This window comes from Mus musculus, chromosome 9 (genome assembly GCF_000001635.26).
Source record: "Mus musculus strain C57BL/6J chromosome 9, GRCm38.p6 C57BL/6J".
Lineage (NCBI taxonomy): Eukaryota > Metazoa > Chordata > Mammalia > Rodentia > Muridae > Mus > Mus musculus.
In genome coordinates, this window is record NC_000075.6 from 4,512,082 (window position 1) to 4,535,071 (window position 22,990).

At 36.0% G+C, this 22,990-nt stretch overlaps 1 protein-coding gene and 1 long non-coding RNA gene across 16 annotated transcripts in view; one reads left to right on the plus strand and one right to left on the minus strand.

Annotated features, from left to right (window-relative positions):
* Gria4 (glutamate receptor, ionotropic, AMPA4 (alpha 4)) overlaps positions 1 to 22,990 on the minus strand; it is a 378,342-nt gene that overhangs the window by 94,189 nt on the left and 261,163 nt on the right. For all 15 annotated transcript variants that reach the window (XR_379085.2, XR_001778798.2, XR_001778797.2 and 12 more), the window contains exons 6-7: positions 7,405 to 7,458; positions 1,142 to 1,300 (exon numbers count right to left, since the gene is read on the minus strand). Coding sequence is in view for 9 of the 15 variants with exons in the window: in XM_006509844.3 (XP_006509907.1) it covers positions 1,142 to 1,300; positions 7,405 to 7,458 (213 nt within the window). In the remaining 6 variants the exon portion in view is untranslated. The remainder of the gene's footprint in view (positions 1 to 1,141; positions 1,301 to 7,404; positions 7,459 to 22,990) is intronic.
* Gm46101 lies at positions 2,566 to 20,846 on the plus strand. The gene is made up of 2 exons (XR_001779090.2): positions 2,566 to 2,768; positions 11,678 to 20,846. It is a non-coding gene; the product is annotated as a predicted gene, 46101 (long non-coding RNA).

Consider the following 22,990-nt stretch of genomic DNA (forward strand, 5'->3'; position numbering starts at 1 on the left):
GAACAAGCAAGCAGTTGACCAGGAGGGAGTATACAAAACTATACAGTGGAAGAGGAAGCCAGAAAGATGGATAGAGAGATACACAGGAAGTAAAAAGGAGAGACATCCAGTTTCAGGGGTTATAGAGACAGTGTGCACAAGGAGTTTTTCCATTAGCTATATCAACTGTGGAGGAAGGTCAGCTGGGTGTTTTTTCTGCCTCTCTGAGCTAGCAGGCTTTCATGCTATCATCTTCATTGGTAAACTTGAACTATTGAGACAACACCTGTTCGTGGACATCTGGAGGCTAGAAATAAATTCAGGTGACTGTCTCTCCTGCTCTCCACCTTGTTGTTCTGAACAAGGTCTTTTACTGAATGCCAGTTCTTCTGGATTGGCTATATTGACTGAACAGCGAGCCTCTGGCCTCATCTTTCCAGACTTGGGGTTACTGGAGTACATCTCTGCACTAGTTATTTGTAAGTGGGTGGTGGGGATCTGAACTCAAGTTCCCATGCTTCATAGCAAGCACTTTATTCACTGTACCAGATACACAAACATTTTAATGTATTCAGTTCGTTTTTAGTGCAAGGATTGTGAGAAGATGTCACAAAGAGTCTGAAAGCATAAAAAAACAAATCATAAAATAAAACATATTAACATGGTTTGGAGATTTGGCTTGGCAGTTAAGAAAACTTATTGTTGGGCTGGCGAGGTGGCTCAGTGGGTAAGAGCACCCGACTGCTCTTCCAAAGGTCCAGAGTTCAAATCCCAGCAACCACATGGTGGCTCACAACCATCCGTAACGAGATCTGACTCCCTTTTCTGGAGTGTCTGAAGACAGCTACAGTGTACTTACATATAATAAATAAATAAATCTAAAAAAAAAAAAAAAAAGAAAACTTATTGTTTTTGCCTGGGATCAGGTTATGTTCCTAGTGCCATGCGGTAGCTTATAAGCTACCAGTTCTAGCAAATTTGACTCCCTCTTCTGTCTTTTGAGAGCACAATGCATACCCATGGCACACTTGAAAGCAAAAAAACAAAACAAAACAAAACAAAAAAAACCCCAACGCCCCCCAAAAAACATATACACATAAAATAAAGTAACTTAAAACATTTAGAAAGATAATAGTACACAATATACAAAAATATACAAAACCTTTGGAGGTGTTTCAGATCCTGGATATTCTCGTTGATCTAGTTTCTTCCAGCGATCCATTAGTTTCGTCACCATGGGCGTATTAAAATCTACTAACTGGAATCCAGTGACATTTGCTCCTCCATGTATAAATCTCTCAAGAGAAATATCTTTGAAACCCTGTAAAATAGTAAGAAAGCTCATTAAACTTAGTTCTTTAAAAATTCCTCTTCTTCAACAGTGTATAGGTTAACGCAAATTCCATTTTGAGTTTGTATAATTCCATGCCTGTTGATCTAAGAAGAAACATATTATTCCACTGATGACTAGGCAAATTGTTACTGAGAAGTCAGTGTATGTGAATTAATAGGGTTTATATTACATCAGGATTTGCTATAAATCATGTTCTGTTCTAATTATATCACAGTTTATCTATTCAGCTCAATCATCCCTTGGATACTGGGGAGACCTAATTAATTTTAAGGTAAACATTTTTTACCTTAAAATTAATCAGTTTTTAAGGCAAAAGTCTTTTCAAGGTCACCTATGAATGTACAATAAGGCCAAGGTTTGATCAGATGGATCAGCCTTTGTACTTTGTATTCCTTCATATGGTTATGAAATATATGCTTTTAATGTTATTAATTCTTACAATATTACCAGTAGAGAAAAGGCAGAAAAGAAACCCAGGCTTTGATTCTCACCTCTGTTGCTTTTAGCCTTAGATTACCTCCACACCAAACAAAAGAACAATATGTGTTAGATAGTTAGTGTAGTATCTAACACTTTGGGTATATGTTCAGTAATTGTAACTGATTATTAATTAGTTCACCTAACTGGTATTTATTTTGGGCCTATTATGTGTCAGGCATTTTTGACAGCTCATCAGTAACATTCTCATTTCATTGAGAAATAAGCCAGACATCACAAAGCAAATTGAAGTTTTAGATCTGGGAAGCACAATGCCCATCAATCTCTAGCTACTAACTGTCAGTGTGGAACATTTGCTTGCTTTTAACAGCATACAGGGCAGACCCAGAGGCAGACAAATCATTTTACTGTTTTCTAAAAGCCACAGTAATTCAGCTCTTGCATTAGCTACTAATTGTTGAGATTATTATTTTCTTTCAGTCTTAGCTGAAATAGAAGTTCTGCTAAGCCTTCTGTGGAGCTTTAGCCACAGCTGCAAGACACAAGCAAATTGTCACCTGCAGGGACACTGTTAGATACAAAGTCTGTCAAACAGCATATGGAAGGTAAAGGAATAACAATTATTTTGTCTGATTATAACAAGAGCCTCTCAGTTATAGTAGCTTGGTGGGTGGCTTGGTTAATTTTGGCTATATTTGTTTGAGTATAGGCAGCATTTCCCTTTCATTTATGTTCTCATAATTTTATGCAGAAAATTGATAGGATCTAGACTGTGAGCCAGTTTCCTTGGCAACAGTTACTTTGGTGACCACTTAGCTTTTGTTGGAATCTACAGAAAATCATGGAAATGAAGGAGATATATGGCCACACTATAATGAAGTCAGATACTCTCCAGTTACTGGGAAGCCAGTGGCTAACTATCAAAACAATGATCCTGAGCTCAGGAAGAGCCCCCCCCTCTTGTGAAAATGGCCTCCTAAATTGACTGCGCTTTACAGTAAGTAGTGAACTCTATAGGTTCCCTCCCATCTTGACTTTCTTTTTCATATCCTCTGCTGGAGTAATATTCAGAATTACAGGTGTCTGATAGTTCAATGATGATGTTTGCCAATCAATAAGCTCATTATATCATCAATGTAAATAAATGTCTATTTTTTATGTTTTATCTGATTCATATCAGCATTACTGCTGTGTTTTACACAAAGTCGTGTTAAGGCTGCTCTGGTGCAGTTACCAGAAGACCAAGAAGAATGAGGAAGATTCTCCCTTATCATCTTTTAAAACTTACTGTGAGGAGTTGAGGTTTAGGTAGATGCTTTTGATGCATATGTAGATTAGGGCAGAAAAATTGAAACACACAGGAAGCTCAAAACGAGGCTCATTATGACAGTGTTGGCAAGTTTGTGGCCTTTTAACTGGTTCAGTGCAATTGTACAAAACTTCTAGACTGGATGTTTGATGAATTGTATCTGGTTCCCACATTGAAGCTAAATACGGAACATGGATGAACACACTCTATATATCATTTCTCTACTTTTGATTGAGGTATAAATGGTGTCTATATGTATATGTGTATTTGTGTGTATGTGTATATGTATGTATATGTGTGTATGTGTGAGGAATGGATCCAATTAATCTTTAGTTATACATATTGAATATGTTATAGTTTTATCCTTCTTTATGATAGATATTTGTGGTTTCTTATAAATAACTTAATTTATTTTAGATATTAAAATATAAAGAAGAACATGATTCTGACTTTGTGTCAAGGGTCTTACATTGCTATTGGCAGTTGTACTTAAATTGTTCAATGGCTGAAGGACGAGTCAGTATACAAACAAAGTAATGTGTAAAAGGTCAAGTGGCCCTGATGCCTGTAGGTATGTTCAAATGAGCATTCACTGTGTGTCTGGATTCCCTGCATATGCTATTAATTTAAAAACTTATTTATTTCTTCAATCAGACAGATCAGAGATTTAGCCTTGTTTCTGATACTTAATGATCTGTATGATCTTCAATAAATTATACCAGACTTTATTTTACAGTCTATAAAATAAATACATCTATTAAAAGGTCCAAAAATAAAAACCCAATTAAAGTTTAAAAAAAAAATCTAAGCACAATAATCAAAGCTGAGGGGGACAAGAAGAGTAGAAATGCAGTGGAGACAGAGTAAGGGTGAAGAGTCATTTCATCCAGTAAGAAGGGGGAATTATCCTGCTCAGAACAAGATTGCTGTGAACCAATTCCTTAGTTATAACTGGGCTAAAGGGATTGGAAACTTCTTCGAATACAGTAGGTTTAAAAGAACAATTTGAGGAATGAAAAAATTATACTATTAGGACATGGTGTCATTTCTGAAGCTGGAAGGAACCAGAAGATAATCCAAGTTCTTAAAGACAACTCCCTAAAAGAGGTGGCTAAATCCTCACTAAAATCTGCTGGGACAGGTGCCTTGACTGGAGGTAACAGCTAAGAGAGCTAGAAAGGGAAAGCAGCAGTAGGTATATCACGTTGGTTGTTTGCTTTGGACATTAAAACACTTGATACATTAGGAAGGAGATCTTAGGGCTTAGAGGGGTAAAATCTTCACAGAGCTGCTTTCAGTAAGTTAAATGATAAGAAGTTGAGATAAAAGAATGAATGTAGAACAGTGCTAATCTCATTCTGGAGGAACACCCTCAGAGAGGCAAAGGGGAGGGAAGTAGGGGGGCTAGGATGAGGGGTTTGTGGAGGGATAACTGGCAAGGTGAATATCATTTGAAATGTAAATGAATAAAATGATTAGTAAAAAAAGAAGGCAAGATTTCTGTGAGAGTTTCTACTTTGTTTCTTGCTTAATATAGGTATTTTATGTTTGCATACTTGCATATTTTAACTTTTGGAGACAGGGTCTCACTTTGCAATCTAGGCTGGCCTAGAAAGGGTCTCACTTTGCAACTTAGGCTGGCCCAGAACTTATTATGAATTTACAGGTCCCAAATTCATGGCAACACTGCTGTGTCAGCCTATTGAATGAATGCTGGGATTACAGGTGTCATCCCTCTCTCCCCCTTCATTTTTTGAAATGAGTATTTTACTAATTTGTCCAAGCTCACCTTGAACTTCATAGCCCAGGGTGGCCTAGAAATTGCTACTCTCCTGCATCAACATTCCAAGTTTTAGGATTATAGACATGAACCACCAAATCTAGTCAGAGAATTAATCATTTTAAAGTACCATATTTAAACTCATGATCTCCAGGTTGTTAACCTTATTTAAATGAATGGTATCCTAGATTTTGACAAAACCCCCACATTTATGAATTCATAGTATGATTTCCCACATATCGATGTTTATTTAGCTTTATTTTCCTTTTGGTAAATATAGATTTTACATTATATCTAGTGTTTTGATTTTCAAATGGTGACTCTGTCCTTTGGCTAAAATAAATCTGGAATATATGTAGCAAGCTGGTAATATATGTTGCCAGCTTTAATGACAGGTGAAGTAATAGTTTCTTGTTAATTGTCAACCATAATTCAATAATTATAATTTTTAAGTTATTTCAGAAAGTGTGGTATCATATTCTAAATGCAATAGATGTTTGTTTATTGACTTTGAGGCCTATATAACTGCTCAATTCATCTATTGGCCCACTAATTATTTTAAAAAATTCTTTATGTTATTCCTAACCTCCTTTCTCAATCTGGGTAACTTTTATTTCCTTTTTTCCTTACTCCTTTTGCTAAGACCTATGTTAAAATGTTCAGTAAAAGTAGTCTGATAAGATTTCTATTCTTTTTTTTTTAGACACGGTCTCTTTTTAGCTTAGGCTGATCTTGACCTTGTTGTGTAGCCCAGGATGAATTTGAAATTTTCATCTTTTTTTTATTATGTCTCTGAGTTCTAGAATTATAGGCCTGAACACCTTGAGTGTAGGTGGTACTGTTGTCAGAAGTCAGGACTCTGTGCAAGTTGGGCAAGTTGTCTCCTAACTGAGCTACATCTCCAGTTCCCTATCTCACCTTTAATTTCAGTGAAATCAGTCTTTAACAATAAGTTGTAATATTAATAAAAATGTTTATTTGGATTCTGACCAAATTGTACATTTGGGAATCCTCTCTCTATAGTTCTTATAAAATGGTTTTGAACTGGCTAAAAGAACGGAGACTAGTTATCTATATACGTGAATGAATGCCAAGAAAATCCATATTAATATTGTATATTATAACACATCTGGGTACATGTCACTGATCTTTACATGATAAAAGCTTGATATTTCTAGTGAGTGCTTTTGCTTCTAGGAAACAAATGGTTTTCCATTTCATATGTTGATACTTTAGTGTAAATATGCTGCCACCCACTCAGGCTGTTGAAGGATGGCTCTGAGATCCATTAGTGGGTCACAAATACCATTTCTTTCTACTGTGCTTTGTCTTATTTATTCTAGCTTCCAATGTAAGCCACTAATTTTATGATAGTTTATAACACATTGATTTTTTTCGCTGATTATATTGTTTAGAAAGAAAAGCTGTAAGAACTGCCATCTATAATAATTGATTAGAAACCTATCATTTAATTCCAACAAGAATTGAGATACCCCTCCTGATAATAGCCATTTATGAGATATTTAGAAAAAACAAAATGTACTTGCTTTAATATTTATATTTTTACAAGTAGATGGCACATTAAACTGGGGAGCTACTAGAAGAAATAAAAAAGATGAGCTGAATTTGCTGATATTTCTATAATAATCTATTGTGTTGCAACATTTTACTTTATTCAAGAAACACAGTGTGATAAATTTTATAATCTATTGTTATATTGTCCATGCTGCAATCTAGTTCATCAGATTGAACCTCTCTCAACGGACATGTGATGACACACTTAACATGCAGATGGACCTTCTAAACATGAAATGGCAAACTCAACATCAGAAATGTTACAGGACTGAGGTTCTTCTCTAACCTTTACCTGCTTTCCTGCTTCAAGAATAAGATTCTCATCAATGAAATATGTGATGGGAAATAGTAGAAAAACCATTGAAGTATCACTGTCTTCCCTAGGATAAGTCACACTGGGGTTCCAGGTCTAAGATGAAACTTTTCTATAATAAAATATAATAAAAAACAGTCTGTTTCCTCAAGCTGGTGGGTGAACAAGAAGCACTCAATAAACCTTGTTAGATACTCTACAAAGACTTGTCTGCATCTTTCGAGCAATATATTCCACACTGTTTATTATCCATCTTTACATGAGTTTAAAGGCTGATACAGTTTAAAAGTTAATAATCCCATTAGAATTATTTGTGTAATTAGTCATTATATCTTGTTTTGTTACAACTGAAAAATATATTTATTTATAGACTAGCATTTATTATTTAGACAGACAAAAAGCCAGTATTTAGTTTGACAGGTGATGTAATGGTAAGGAAAATATTATAATTATTATTAAATTTCTCTCTGGCAAATCCAATCTAAGTTTCAAAATATACCAGTTATTTTAATAGCATAACCTGAAGTACAATAATGTACTTCAATGCAATAATGTACAAAATAAAGCAGTTTGACCATTCATTAGAGCATTATATTAAGACACAATCCTGGATACTTCATTAATTCTTAGTAAAAATAGAAAAACAAGTTTCTTACCAAATTTGCGATGATATAATGGTAGCCTTTGACGTGCTTCCCAACACTCACAATCTATGAATACAAGGAACGAGAGAAAATCAATTTAACTTTACTGAAACATTACATGAACTTAGAGGGGAAAGAGATAGTCACAGTATAAGAGGAGTCAGAGAGGAGGGAGTGGGAGGATGAATTTGATCAAAACATATTCTTCATGAATGTTTATTCATGAAATTCTTAATAAATGAAAAATATTAACTAAGGCTAGTGAGGTGGAGCACTGGTTAAAGGCACTTGCTGCCAAGCCTGGTGACCTGAGTTTGATCCCAAGAACATACATTGTGGAAGGAATAAAACAGCACAAAAAGTTGTCTTATGAACTCCACATATATACCATGCGTACACAAAATAAATTCAAATTAATTAACAACTGCAGAATAAATTCCTATAGAAGTATGATGGGAAAACATCATCATTTGACTTATACAAGTGGAACATTATAATGAGAACTCATAAACCACATCAAAAAACAGGGTTAAAATAAAACATTTATATTGCAGCATTCTTACTTTCTTAATTACAAATGGGTCTTGCTAGCCCTTTGGAAAAAACAGAATATTATAATTTCTTCAGAGAGATCAATAGTGACATGAACTAACTGTTCATATATATATTTCTCAAGAGAGTACAGTAGCACAGAAATAAAATAATTTTGGTTCAAAGAATTTACTTTTCAGTAAACATAAATATCAGATAGATGAAATAAAACAAAAGATTGTCAATGAATGTAATTTGTTGATTATATATGGACTGAAATGCAGAGGGTGCTGCGAGGTCTCCTCATCAGGTGGACACAAACAAGTTAAAATAAGCACAGTGGAAATTAGGTGGAAGATGAAATGAAGATAATTGGTAGAAAGGCATGGATTCCAGGGTCTTGTGACTCTGGACCTCCTAAGATGTGATGAACACGTCAGCAGCATCCTCAAATACTTTATATGAGAGCTTCAACATTTTTTGCTTGGACACTTTCCACTTGAAGTATTTTCATATGTCCCTTTCATATGGAAGTATGTTTGCTGTTAATAAACTAACACCAGACACTGGTAGCATGGTTAAAACTTTCTGACTTTGAGCACTGACTTTCAATTTTGAAAAAAAAAAAAATCAGGTGATATCCCTTAAAATGTCTAGCCTAAAGATACTGTGCATTTGTATGCATCCATTTTTATAATTATTTCTCAGACTCTAGATTTCAAATCACTGTGTATGGTACAAGCTCAATATTTAATCTACTTGAAGAAGGCTATGATAACTCCTAGGAAAGATGACTCCATTAACATACGAAACCCAGACCAAAACAAAGCACACTCAATGAATGCCCTGAGAAGTTTGCACATATTTTTCTATTCCATTTTGTGTTCTTGACAATATTCTGGTTTTACATGGGATCTGAGTCTGACCTGTTATTTAGTCTGATCATAAAGTTCCTCTTTCTGGGTGAGCACTGAGTTCCATATAAGCTCATCCCATCTATTACCTATGTAGTCACCTTTCATTCTTACCCATAGAAGATTTATGCTCTTTATGTTTAGGCTCTTTATGTTTAGGTATAGATTTATGATGTTTTCCATATAATTTGTACACTTTAAAGTCTGTTCAGCATACCTAGCTTATCACCCATCAAATCAACATTCTTTGAGAATCTTGTCACAAAGGAGAAGAAAAGTGATAAACTGTCAGAACTATAAAGAAAAAAAAATCAATAAATAGATGTCCCAGTTTGCTTTCTATTTCTGCAATAAAGAACATAATCAAAGTAAGTTTTGGGAGAAAAGGTTTATTTGGTTTAGAGGTTACAGGGAGTCATCAGGGAAGCCAAGACAGGACAAAGGTAGAAGCCTTGAGAAAGGAATTGAAGCAGACGAAGGGTGTTGATTACAGGTATGCTTTCCATGGCTTGCTCAGTCTGCTTTTTTCTCTGGGTCATCTGCTCAGGGTTTGCACCATCCCCAGTGGCCTGAATACTCCCCACTAGTCAAGAAAATGCTCTACAAATTTGTCCACGGGTAAATTTAATGAGTCATTTTCTAGTTCAGGTTCCCTCTTCCCAGATGACTATATCTAACCAGCACAGGATACATTTACTGAGTTGTTATATTGGGTGTGATTGAGTGACTGAACATGGACTGAGCAAGGCAAGATCATTTAATATTCTGGAAATTTCAGGAAGATACAATGCTATAGGCATCAATAGGGAATACTTAGTAACAGGCACTTACATGAGGAAATGTAAACTGAGTTTGAACAGATTTCTGTTCATTTGGCCAGTCGGCAACCAATTCTGTATTTCTTTCTGCTTATTATATCTTCCTCTTCTGTGGTTATGAAAACCTCGTTGAACTATCTTTAAGCCCCAGGCCTACCATGTTTTTCCATTCTTATATATTCAGCTTGTGATTTACACATTATTGCAGTCAGACTATTTGCCAATTAAAAAATACCTATTTAAAGTATAAACTCTAGTGTTACAACACATGAAATATCTAGAAACTTGATCCTGGTCGCTCATAGCAAATCAGTTAATTTTAGATTATTAGTACAGCACTAAAATGAGCTGAAGCTTGTCTATGTCTTTTTAAATATTTAAGATTCATCAAATCACAGGAAACAAGAGGACAAAGTACTGGAAGATGTGGGAACTAAAAAAGGGGGTTCAAGGAAAGAGGGGGAAGGGAAAGTCCCTCACTCCACCAGAGTTTCACTTATTCTCTGGTCTTTCAGGCATGGGAGGGTTGCTACATACCCTTTCCACTCATCCCTGGGTGGGCATTCCTCTATCCTACTCTTCAGGGGGTGGCCAAGGGGCAACCCTACCTGGAGATCCCCGGAGATACCTTGCTAAAGCCATCGGGGTTATGGGAGAGAGGGATAAGGGAAGAGGTTCCCAACACTTACCAGAGTGTGCACAGCCTTGATGAGCAGAGACTCTCTATGGTTTAAGAGCTTTATTATAGAAATGCAGAGAGAGAGAGAGAGAGAGAGAGAGAGAGAGAGAGAGAGAGAAGGCTAGAGAGAAAGAGAGTAAGAGAGGGGAGAGGAGAGGAGAGAAAAAGAGAGAGGAGAGAAGACAAAGAGAGGGGAGAGAGGATGAGAGTGAGGGGTAAGAAGGAGACAAGTAAGAGAGTAAGCAGTAAGAGAGCGAGGTGAGGCTGAACAGCCCTTTTTACGGTCTTTACTATTGCTAGGTAACTGGGGAGGAGTTTAGCCTGAAGGTCAGAAGCTTGGGCCATTGACCATGCTTCTCTTGTGGGGGCGGTGTGGGGGTGGTGGTGGTAACTTAGGTAGGAGCCAGAGTTCCAGGAGCATAAGGGAATGCCTACTGTGTCATGAAGGTGAATTATCACTATCAGAGTTCAGACCTCAGCTCAACTGGAGACCAGCCTCCAATTCCCCATAGGAAGAAAGATCCTGAAGAGTGTAATGAGCATTGGCATCTGGAGACTTTAGAAAGCATATATCTGAAGAGACTTGCTGAAAGATGCTAGAGAGACAAGAGCTTTTGCTGAGCCAACTTCTTTACTATGACAAAACAGTCACACCACACATATTGCACAGAGGACTCTTTATCCCCTCCCTACTCAAGGTGACCATGATTTTAGGTCAGATTTGGTTCATCACCAAGAATGTACCCAAGACAGAAATTTCTTTTTGAAAAATGTACAGTACATATTCCAAATAACAGTGGATAGTGCTCTATGTAAAGGATCTTTATAACTTCCTTACTTAAAAACATTTAAGGGTTGTTTCAAGTGTGCAATATCAGAATTAGGGTTTTACCAAGTGGAAAATAGTTTATGTTTATAAATAAGTCTGAATGATTTCACTTTGAGTTTAGATCAGTACCTCTGTGTGCTTAACATTGTTGTTTAAGTAGAGTAACAGTTAGAGATGGAATCTAAAATGTTTTTGCCTTCTTCAAGGGTGGTTGGTCATGTTGTCATAGGAAAATGACATTAAGGCAGGGACTTGGCTGTGAAATATAATTATCAGCTTTCATTCTGACAAAGAGATAGAGTAAAAAAGCTAATCCACATGGAATGAAACAGGCCACGCAACTAGATTAATAATAATTATCAAGTGTCTGCTTAAAGTTCTGAAAAACAGGTCAGGAAGGATGCACCAGCTATGCTGATTGTCTCTGTCAAAGGGATCTGTCTTTTCAATAATACATGCTTAAGAGATACAACAAATCTGAAGCATTCAATTGCTTTTTCTTGCTTCTTTTTAGGAAACAAATACTACTTTAGAAGTATCTATGATGCTGGTCCAATGATTCAGTTGTAAAACCAGGTGTATGCATAAGAACAAGTAAGTATCATGAGTTCATATCTGGTATTGATGTGGTAAATTGTCATTAATATAACTCCCAATTCATTTTTTAATGGCATGGAAATTTCTACCTTTGAGCCTTCAGATTCATGCTACTCTCAGATCTCATCAGAGGAGAAAAGTTGAACAAGTTGTCATGAGTTAATACAGAAACTCAGAACTGGTCAAAGTAAAGAGAATAAATATCTGTGGTGTGCAACTGTAAATGGGACATCTATATCACAACTTTTTCCCCAGGGACTATTCAAAAAGAGGGGGCAAGATTATAAGAGCCAGAATTTAGGGAGGGGCAGATGGAAACAGTGTTTTGTGGGTTTGATAGGACCACTTTACTCATGAATTCATAACACCTGTGGTTTCTTGCTTAAGACCTGGATAGGATCAAGTCAGTTGACTTTCTAGAATGGAGAGGGTAGGAGTTCACAAACCCTCAGTTCAGTTGATAGCTTCTGGGAAAGTCAATTTTCTCTAAGGATATATAATCTTTGATAGGTAGATGATTCTCCTCTCCAGGGCTCTATACCCATGAGTCAGCACACACTGGACTTAGTGAGAAAAAAAAAAAAAGAACAAGAAGCTAGGGTGTTAGGGAAGGAAGATGGATTCAAGAGGTGCTAGGGGAAGAAGAGTGGGAGAATATTGTAAAAATCCATTGTATACATGACTGAAGTACTCAAAGACTAAAAAAAAATATTAAAAAAGAAAAATGGCAGTAAAAGTTAATATAATTTTCTAAAGGATTACCATATAATTTCATTTTGATACATAAAGTGACTAAGTTTTGGCCTTCAATTCTTAGTTAGACTTTATGCAAAGCTTTTATGTATCAATTATTAATAAAGCACTCTGAAGTTCTTCCATGAAGAACTTCATGAAAGTACATTACCTCAAACTATCACTATAATGTTCTGAATGCTGTGCTAGGCAATATCTCCCGCTAAAGGCACACAAGAGCAGACTTAAGTATGAAGGGCTTTGGTTTATCTTTTATTGTGATCTTATAAATTAGGTAGGAAGTTCTCCTTCAGATGTCATTCTCTTCCAGAGAATGCAGCGACACAGAGATGGTAAATGCCTGTGTGGCCCGGGTGCTGAGACTATGCTACTGCATGCTGGGAAATACTTCAAGAACAATATTTTCCATAAATATCTTTGGATTTTCACTCTCAAGATGCTTCAAAGCATTTTACTTAAAAAAACAAAACCTTTAATTTACTTCATCTTCATCAACACACAAATATAAGATAAGCAGCTTTCACAAACAAGCTACTGACTGAAATTATAAGTATTTTAGGGAATATCAAAATTTTAAGTCAAGGCCCGAAATATACAAATGAGAGGAGAATAAAGTTCCCAAAGAATAAAAATGAGTCTGAGCAGTGTGAGAAGAAGTTAGTAGAGAATGGGAAATAGGAATCCAGGATAGCTCTTTTAAAAGAAAATGTATGTCTCTGTGTTGTGTATGTTTGAATTTTCTTCTGTACTTGGAGGTGATATCAAGATTATAAAAATTTCTAACTGGGAATAGTTTGTTTTTTTTTTTTTTTTTCCCATGAAGGAAAGGAAGGGTAAAGTTGTGTATAAGTGAATTTTCTATCACAGGAAGTTTTTCACAAAATCAAACTGACTTCCAGGAAGGAAATATAGAGTCTGTCTCTAGGGTTATCATTTTGCTCAAACTTGAGTCTAGTCTAGTTTCTGTCAATTGCACTGGTGTGCACTTTCAGTTCAGACCTTTGCCAGTTCAGTGCATACTGTCTCGTTGGCCAAAACTCATCTATCTGGGGTTTTCTGTCCTTTGTATACATTTTTCAAGACTCTACACTTAGATATCCACTTCCTCTAGCTCAGTCAATAACCTTGCAAAATAGCAACAGCAGCCTGGACCTGACTGTTTAAATACTTAAATCTGTTAGGCATCCACATCAATCCTGATACATTTATATTTCTTTCTTTTTTCTTTTTTCTTTTTCTTTTTGGTTTTTCGAGACAGAGTTTCTTTGTATAGCCCTGGCTGTCCTGGAACTCACTTTTTAGACCAGGCTGGCCTCGAACTCAGAAATCCCCCTGCCTCTGCCTCCCAAGTGCTGGGATTAAAGGCATGTGCCACCACCGTCTGGCTATATTTCTTTTTCTTTCTTTTCTTTTCTTTCATTTTTTTTTATTGCATTTGAACCAATCACCTCAACATTCTATACTCTCTTTCTTTTCAAATTATGGATTTCTTTCATACTTTCTTGGATGAACAGCAGACAAGTAAAATGCAGAGAGAATCCAGAAAAGGTGCCAGGTTTGAATGGAACACCAGGCTAGATAAGGTTTAAGAGATTTTATTTTTTTGTGTGTGTGCTATAGCAGTTTTTACATTTTTAAATATGATAATGAACTGTACATTTTAAGTCTCAAAACCAGAACACACACACTTGTTAAACTTTTTATATCTGGTAAGCATTAGCTGAAGCCTGTCTTCCTATAGCCTCACTGTTCACTCACTTCTCCCCTCAGCTTACACAATCATTCCAGATTCTATGCCATTTTAGCAATGTGGCCACGTTTTCTCATTTCTCTTCAGAGACCATTACAATTTCAACAATAATCTTTTAAATCTTTTGAAGTTTATATGAAATAACTTATTGTTTGGTGAGTAGAACTTTCCTCACTAGTAACTTATGAAATAACATTTTAAGCAAGCATTTTCTAATTTACATGTGCATAATCATCTTCAATAGATGGAAGTGGAGTAAATTAACTATGTAACGCATATGGCCTCAGAGTCATCCTCTTTGTTTTTATTTCAGTGGGATATTTTTGCATTTGAGCACATTGGGGCCTTTTATTATTAGTATGTCAGGTAATTACGTAAAAGAGAATGAAACATGTAAGCAGACATATAGTAACAGCAATTGAGAACTGAACTGAGTGCCTTCTCGCTTAGGACTGGGTCTCCTGGTATGAGAAGGTTCCATGTAAGATTTTAAAGGAGAAATGCTATCAACAGTTGTACCTAGCTTTTATGCTTATGAAACACATTAAGGGCCAGCATGGTAAGATAGCTCTATGGATATAGTAGTGGCACACATACCTAGGAGGCAACAACAGCTCTCTAATTGGATTTAAGACATTCACAGCCTGATGGGTACCATGCCTGCAAGTAGAGACCAGTTAAATAACCAGTAGTAATGAAATCATGGTTATTGGAGGAGAACCTAGAACCACTAATTTACTAAACCAGCATAATATCTAATAAGAACCTATAAACATTTGTTCTTTTAACCACAGATAAGTGTAGTCTCACTAAGAAAACTTCTCTTTGCAACAGAGACTGCTACAGAAAACCACAGTTAATTAAGAGGCAGAGACATGTAACCTATTCTCCATGAACACATCTCCAAAACACTTACAACCAAAGGCTCATGGAACATTATGTAAGAGGAGGTGGAAAGATAATAAGAATTAGAGGATCAGGGAGTTTGTTGTGAGATTGTATCTCCTAGTAACACAAAAAGTGACATCAGTAAAGTCTCACTAAGATGACTACTACTCAGACATGAGATGAACCAGGAGGAAAGCAATGAACATGCCTAAGTGCATGGGGAAATGCCCATGAGGCCTCAATCTTACACAAAATCTACAGGCAAATGAGGAAAACTGGGAGTAGGAGGAATGGCCTTCCTTAGGGAAGAGCACACTATCTGCATGTTCAGTGTCAAGCAGTAAGCCCTTAAAATATATGTACATTATGTGAACTCAACAGGCTATATCTGAAATATATACAAATATACAAATATAACACATATGAGAGAGAAAAAGGTACACACTTCACACACATACACTCATGCAGTCATGCACACAGAGGGAGGTGAAGAGGGAGAGAGAGGATAGAGAGGGAGGGATGGAGGGAAGGAGGAAGGGAGGGAAGGAAGAGAGAGAGAGAGAGAGAGAGAGAGAGAGAGAGAGAGAGAGAGAGAGGAGAAAGAGGAGAGAGAGGAATTTTCTTTTAACCAAAGCATAGTTAGCTAGACATATAGCTCATTGGTGAAGAATATGTATTGCTCTTAAAGCAGATCCAAGTATAGGTTCTAGCACCCACATCAATTGGCTTACAACTGGTCTATACCTTCATATCTGAGGGATCTAGGACCTCTGGATTTTGCACACACACACACACACGCACACACACACACACACACACACACACACACACACACACACTTATAAAAGGGGGAAAAAGCCTAGCTAGATCAATTATATTTCTCAAATTCTTAACAAAAAGAATGGAAGATATGAATCCCCAAATTAGTCAAATAGCATGATCTTTGGCAAAGGAATACTTAGTAGAAGTATTAAAGTTACTTGTCTGTTTATTACAATTTGTCCTTATTTCTCCTTGGTCCTTTCCTCAAGCCTCTTGCTTTGATGTCCTGCCACATGTTTTTGCCACTGATGTGGAGGTATGCCCTGCTGTCGCATTCCCACACTTATATTCAATCTTGAATGCCCTTTGTCCAGATTTTTTTTTTAACCGGGGAGCTTTTATTACATGACAGTTTGATTTCATCCTTTAAACAATTTTGCTTGTTGGACAGATTATTTGTGCTTCTCTGTTTTTCCTTTAAGTACCTGTATAGATCAGATTGATATTGATTTAACTCAGAGACAAGGCATAGAAACTCGTAGCTATATGATAAGTATGTGTCACACAGGTTAACAGATGGAAGAGTGATGCTTACAAGTATAAGTGGAAAATAAGAAGCTTGTAGAATAGAGACAAGAAACCATTTTTTGCTTTATTTGCAATATATTAGCATATTATATATTAGTGTACAGTTGAATATCATAAGCACATAATAAAATGAATATACTGCTGGGGGTGGTGGCGCACGCCTTTAATCCCAGCACTTGGGAGGCAGAGGCAGGCGGATTTCTGAGTTCGAGGCCAGCCTGGTCTACGAAGTGAGTTCCAGGACAGCCAGGGCTATACAGAGAAACCCTGTTTCAAAAAACAAAACAACAAAAAAACCCAAAACAAACAAACAAAAAAAACCCCAAAACAAAATGAATATACTTTTTAGTCTGAGTTTTTCTTTTAAAAGGAAGGCTATTGAGCAAGTACAGATGTATTTAAGATATAATTTAGATATAGGTGGGATCCTTGTCTGAGAAAAGATTAAACAATAAATAAACTATAAATTTTGTTATTGGTTAATCCTTGGCGAGTCCTAGCTCAAATAGAAAGGAAAAATGTTGAGGTCAGTTAAGCAACAGTATTCACCGGTTTCGGCTTCCTGACTGTGGACACATTATGACCACCTGACTCATGCTCCTGCACATGTTTCTATCGTACATGATGAACTGTTTCTCTTCATGCTATAAACCGAAGCAACCCCTTCCTTTAGCTGCTTTTGCCAGGCATGTTCTCATGACAATAGGAAAAAGCAGTTGATGTAATTTGCTTTTTGTTAGCTTGTGTTTTCAACATTTGATGAGCAATTTTCCTATTTCCTATTTAATAATTGATACTTTAAATCATTCTTTAACCTATAGTGAATATTCTGGGGAAGCTGCTTCTGATTTAAAACTAAGAATCAAAAATAATTTATTCATGTAAATTATCAAGCAGGTTTTACTTTATTATTTTAAAAGAATTGTTTTTTGGATTCTAATAACTGCTCTACAAGCAAAGCAACATTATTTGAGCCTAACCTTATCTTGGATTCAACATTGTTTTTGAGACAAAATGAGTGCATTCTGGAAAATACACTCATCTTCTTCCTAGACTCTTGCTATCAAGAGCTATGGCTGCAGCTATTACTAGACAATTACTTTTTTTCTACCCTCATCAATTAACACCGGTTAGCACTAATCTGACTGATATGTTAAAGGTTTGATTTTGTTTTATTTATTTATTTATTTATTGCTTGTTTTTTGGTTTTGTTTTTTGTTGTTGTTGTTGTTGTTGTTTTTCGAGACAGGGTTTCTCTGTGTAGCCCTGGCTGTCCTGGAACTCACTCTGTAGATCAGGATGGCCTCAAACTCAGAAATCTGCCTGCCTCTGCCTCCCAAGTGCTGGGATTAAAGGCATGCGCCACCACTGCCCGACTTATTTATTTTCTATAAAACCAGTAAACTTATTGCAGTATAATAGTGCCTTAACATTCAAGTTGATTCATCCAAAAAGTAAGCTTAATGAAGAAAAATTACCCTTCTTAGCATAGCTTCATATCCTTTGAATTCTTCTTACCTTGTGTATGTTCTAAGTGATCATACCCTGATAGGCAAAGGTGCTCTACCAGAAAGCAAAAGCATCTTGCTCTGCATGTGCAGTGCAGGACATTGCTGATAGGATTGCCTAGAGGTGCTCTTTTCTTTAGAAACTTGATCATTCTTGTGTATCACTTGTTAGTTCAGTATGTGGGAAACAAATTGTTTCTACTTTTCAACCAGAACAACAAACTAAAATCTAGAGGTTTCAAAGCAGTTTGCTAGGTGACATTTCTGGACAAGAAAACCTTTGAGGTAATTGCAAGCTTGCTACTAAGGCCTCAAGTATGACTGAGTGCTGCTATCTTAAACACATATTGAAGATGTCTCTTTTCCAGTCTTCAAGTGAAGCCCATTCAGATTTCCTTTGAACAGTTATTTTTGTTGTCCTAGCTAGTGCCTGGGGATGTACTGGTTAGTGATGTGTTCTACTTTGATGGATAGAATTTTAACAGGCAAACACTCAAGTGATACCATTAGAATTCTGCTTTTCTGTTTGCCAGTATTCACAGCTTCCTCCTTGGCCAATGGTCTATTTCACTATCTTATTGTGTCCTGTAGAATTCATCTCCATTTCCTGAGCTCTCCCTGAAATGCACCTGCACCTGGTTCTGTTAGTTCTTCAGTATGGGAAATTGGTGATAGGATTTCCTAGCTAACGTTTTGTTTGTTTGTTTGTTTGTTTGTTTGTTTGCAGTCTTTCATCTGTCTTGGACTATCTTTTCTTTTCCTTGACTATGAAAAATTCAATTCCTTTCCTTTTGTTTCCCATGCATAGGAAAATCTTAATATGTTTTACAACGTAGAAAATTTTTATTTTTCTTCTGTAAAGCATTCCTGACTTGTAGCATACTTAGTCATCTTGTCTTCTGAGTTCTGGCTCTATTTCATATTTCTTTTCTATAGCTATTAAATGTCCCAATAATTATTTTTACACTTTTGGGAGCCTGGCCTGAGTGTAAGCTAGGAATAGATAACATTTGTTTTCATTTTTCTAGTATATAGAATTTAAATAAGTACAAGAGATGCTGACTGCATAGATGTCCTATCTACTGAATCAGATGACTCACATCCAAAGTCTACATGTCTATCAAACATCTGCCACAGAGACATGTCTTTCCTCACAGGTGTGGCTTGCTTTCCTTTTTCTATTGTGCTTCTTTTTAGTCTTTTCTCATTTTTTTCTTTCTCGTTTTTTGCTTTGGTGTGAAAAAATGATCTCTAGCTAGTTACTGAAATGATCCAATATGAAACACAATGTCAGGCTCTCCAATATTGGATTTCTTCTTTAATCCTTTATTAAATGGTAATGATTCAAGGGGGAGATGAGGTGGAAAAGGTAGAGTTTTATATAGTATAATTTCTAATATTTAAAATTTGTACAAATTTGTATATATACCCTCTAGATATTCAGCGTTTATACTTTAACTAATGATGCTATAAATTTGACTTTTTGTCTATGATTCTTCCTAGGAGTTGAATCATACCTGGGTGGTGCTAGGTATGATTTGCAATATGGTGATTAAAATAAATTAATTGGTCCAATGTCATATTTCTTCTCCTCTGTACAAACGTCTACTTTATGTTGAGGGTACTTTCCTCTGTCTGGTTGATCTTGCCTCAGGGTAGGATGATTGTCCTTTGGTAACATAGTAACTTTTTAGGACATCAATAATAGATTCTTTTTTTTTTTCTTTTCCAAATTAGGTGGCAAACAGAATAGGAAGGTCATCCATGTATAGCTTCCCAGATCCACATGCTTTTAGTAGGACACTCTTTTTTTGTCTTATTTTGTGAAACCAGTAACACTGTAGAAGAAGGAGCTAATTACAAAAGTGGGATGTGACTAAGAGGGTGTCTGAGATGTCTGTGGACCAGCTGTTGAGTCATTTTTCTTTATTCTTTTGTTAGGTATGCATTTGTATTTCACAGTCTATGGTCAGTATTTATAGTCTTTGGATAAATACTTAGATTCTTAAAGGCATACATTTTATGAAATGAAGAAGAGTTAGTATAGTTTCAATTCTTTGATACCTTTGCTATCATTTCCAATTCATAAGAACTGATATTTATAGTGAAATCTAGGGTGTATATTTGTTAATCCCTTTATAATCATGTTTCTACAAAATCTTTAAGTATATAAAAGTAACCAAGCAGAATATAAAATGTATCTGTACTATTAGGCACTTCAGGCCCAGTACACAGACACACAGGCAGGCAGACAGACAGACAGTCACACACACACACACACACACACACACACACACACACACACACACGAGAGAAAGAGACCGGGAAATGGGTGGATGGGGAGAGAGAGGAAAAAGGAGAGAGAGAGAGAGAGAGAGAGAGAGCAATCATTCAATAAGTATTTGAAGAATTAATAAGTACCCAGGAATGGCTATCTGCCTGAGGTTTTATTGTGTGCTTTGTTTGAAGTTATACTCTATGTGTAAATTTATATAGTACTTCACCACCCAACACATGAGCTGAAATACTTCTTATTAAATTTTATTTAGAGAAAGCAGGTTTTTTTAAAAAAATCATCTCAGTTCAGCTTACTGTATGTAAAGTGAGGAGGAGGAGGAAGAGGAGGAGGAAGAAAAACCCAAGCCTTAAGGAGATAATTAAGCTACGTATTAACAAAACAAAACCACACACACAATAACAAAAAATAGCCATTGGACATTTGTTAACTATTTCTAAGAGAGTAAAAACACATCTGTGCTTTAAAATTTTACAATCTTGTCTGTCTGATCCCAAGTGTCAGAGATGGATGTCCTGATCAAAGGGTTTCATGAGCTGTAGGAATGCAAACTTCTGACTGCAAGGCCTCTGGGTTTTCCATATTGGTGAGAGATGTTTGATGGGGAAGAGTTGACATCTTAGGACTATTTTTGAGACTTATTTGTAAAAATTTTAAACAAATTTAAAGTTTTATTCATGAGGTTTTCTTTTTTTGCACACACACACACACACACACACACACACACACACACACACACACACACACACACACACAAAACATATGGGCTGTGCCTGGCTCCCTACTGAGGCCAGAAGAGCTGTCAGATCCCTGGACATGGACTGGAGAGTTGAGAGACACTATGTGGGTCTGGGAACTGAACTCTGGTTCTCTGCAAGAATAGTCAATACTCATAACAGCTGAGCTGTCTTCCTAGTCCCAGTTGAGCCAGTTTTTATTGTTTAAATTTTAGCTGAGATCAAATTTCATGGTTTTTGTTTACTTGTTTTGTAAGTAAGTATTGTGATACACACTGATGTAAGTATTGTGTGCAGGGTTTTAAAATAACAAGCATATGAAAGTAACATGTAAATGAGGAAAATACCTAATTAAAAAAATAATAAAAAAAAAAAGAAAGTAACATGAAAGGCTCTTGGTATCTAATTTGACATGAAAACAATTTGTCAGTTCTAACTTTATATCTTGTGCAAGAACAGTTTGTGTTCTTAACTCTGAGCATCTGTCCAGGCTCCTGTAATTTCAAGGTTTTGTTTGTTTGATTTGTTTATGTTTTTCTAGTTTTTTTGTTTTTGTTTTGTTTTAGGTGTGGATCAAATTGTTCTTTAAATTTAGATACAGCCTTTTATTTGATTGGAGCTGGCTTGAGCAAGTGGGAATAAACTCAATTTAGTGTTTGTTACATTCCTAGTGCCACGAATAGCATAGTCCGTGTTACATAAACACATCACTTTTCTGTTGTTTCAGTTAGAATGAGAATTGATGATAGATTAAAACTATTTTTTCTCATATTTGGTTTCGTCTACAAATCAAAACTTGAGCAAACTTAAAACTTGTTGACTTCCACTTAAAATTCTAGAATGAGGTCACTATGGAGAAGTAGAATAGATTCAAAGGGTTCTGCAAGTTCAGACAACAGTGACATGGTCAGACAACAGTGACAGACAAAGCAGTTTACCTGAGCACAGTTCGGGCTTTACTCCAGTGGAAGGAGCTATGGCTGGCTAAGCTTGGCTGCTGGGTAGACTATCTCAGAGATGTATGTCAAACTAGATTACAAGGACTCAAGCACAGAGGCATCATCAAGCTGAGGCTTTCTTTACCGTTTTCCTCCTTATGTTTTGAAATGTCTCAAGGAGTCAATAGCTAACTGCTGTTTTAAATAGCAAATACATATATAAGAATGAACCAGCTCATGGCATAAAATAATTTGGGAAACAAGTACAAAAGAGAAAATGCTCCATGTACCACCATCACCCATCAATATATTTTGAAATGACAATGTATGACCTATTTATATTAGGCTTTTGTGATCTGATATAAATTAAAATGTCAAAGAAGCAATTATAGACAGCAAGCAAGGTGTGCTGGTTCTTCTAGAAATTTCAGAACCTGCTTTGAATTTTCATTATGTGAATCTCCTAAGAGAGGGCTACCTTTTTCTACTTTAAATTTTTTATCCAAACAACCTTTATTGATTTCTTAAGCAAACATAATTGATATATTCAGTGTTACATAATGGTATTCAGACACATTTACATGGTGTGCTGATTAGCTCAGGATTATTTGTTTGTGAAGAGGACACTCAAAATCTTCTCCTTGGAGTGGGGCATGAGGGATGAGAGAGAATAGAAGAATTCAAGTGATATAAAGAGAGAAATGATAAAAAATGGGGAAAATGAGGACAGATGGAGGGATGGAAGTCAGCCAAGAAGAGGAGGAAGGAAAGAAGGACAAAATATACTAAGATTTGAAAAAGTCTTAAGGAATTATTTCATATTTATCTTGTTCTTTGTTTATATATGTATATGTAAACACATACATAAACACACAAACATGCAAATGCACACATATCTGTTATCTATCTATCTATCATATATATATATCTTTATGAGGCTATACCATTTGGGAAAAAAAATATTTTCCTCATGAACCATAGATCATCTAATTGAAACCCTAGTAGCAGCC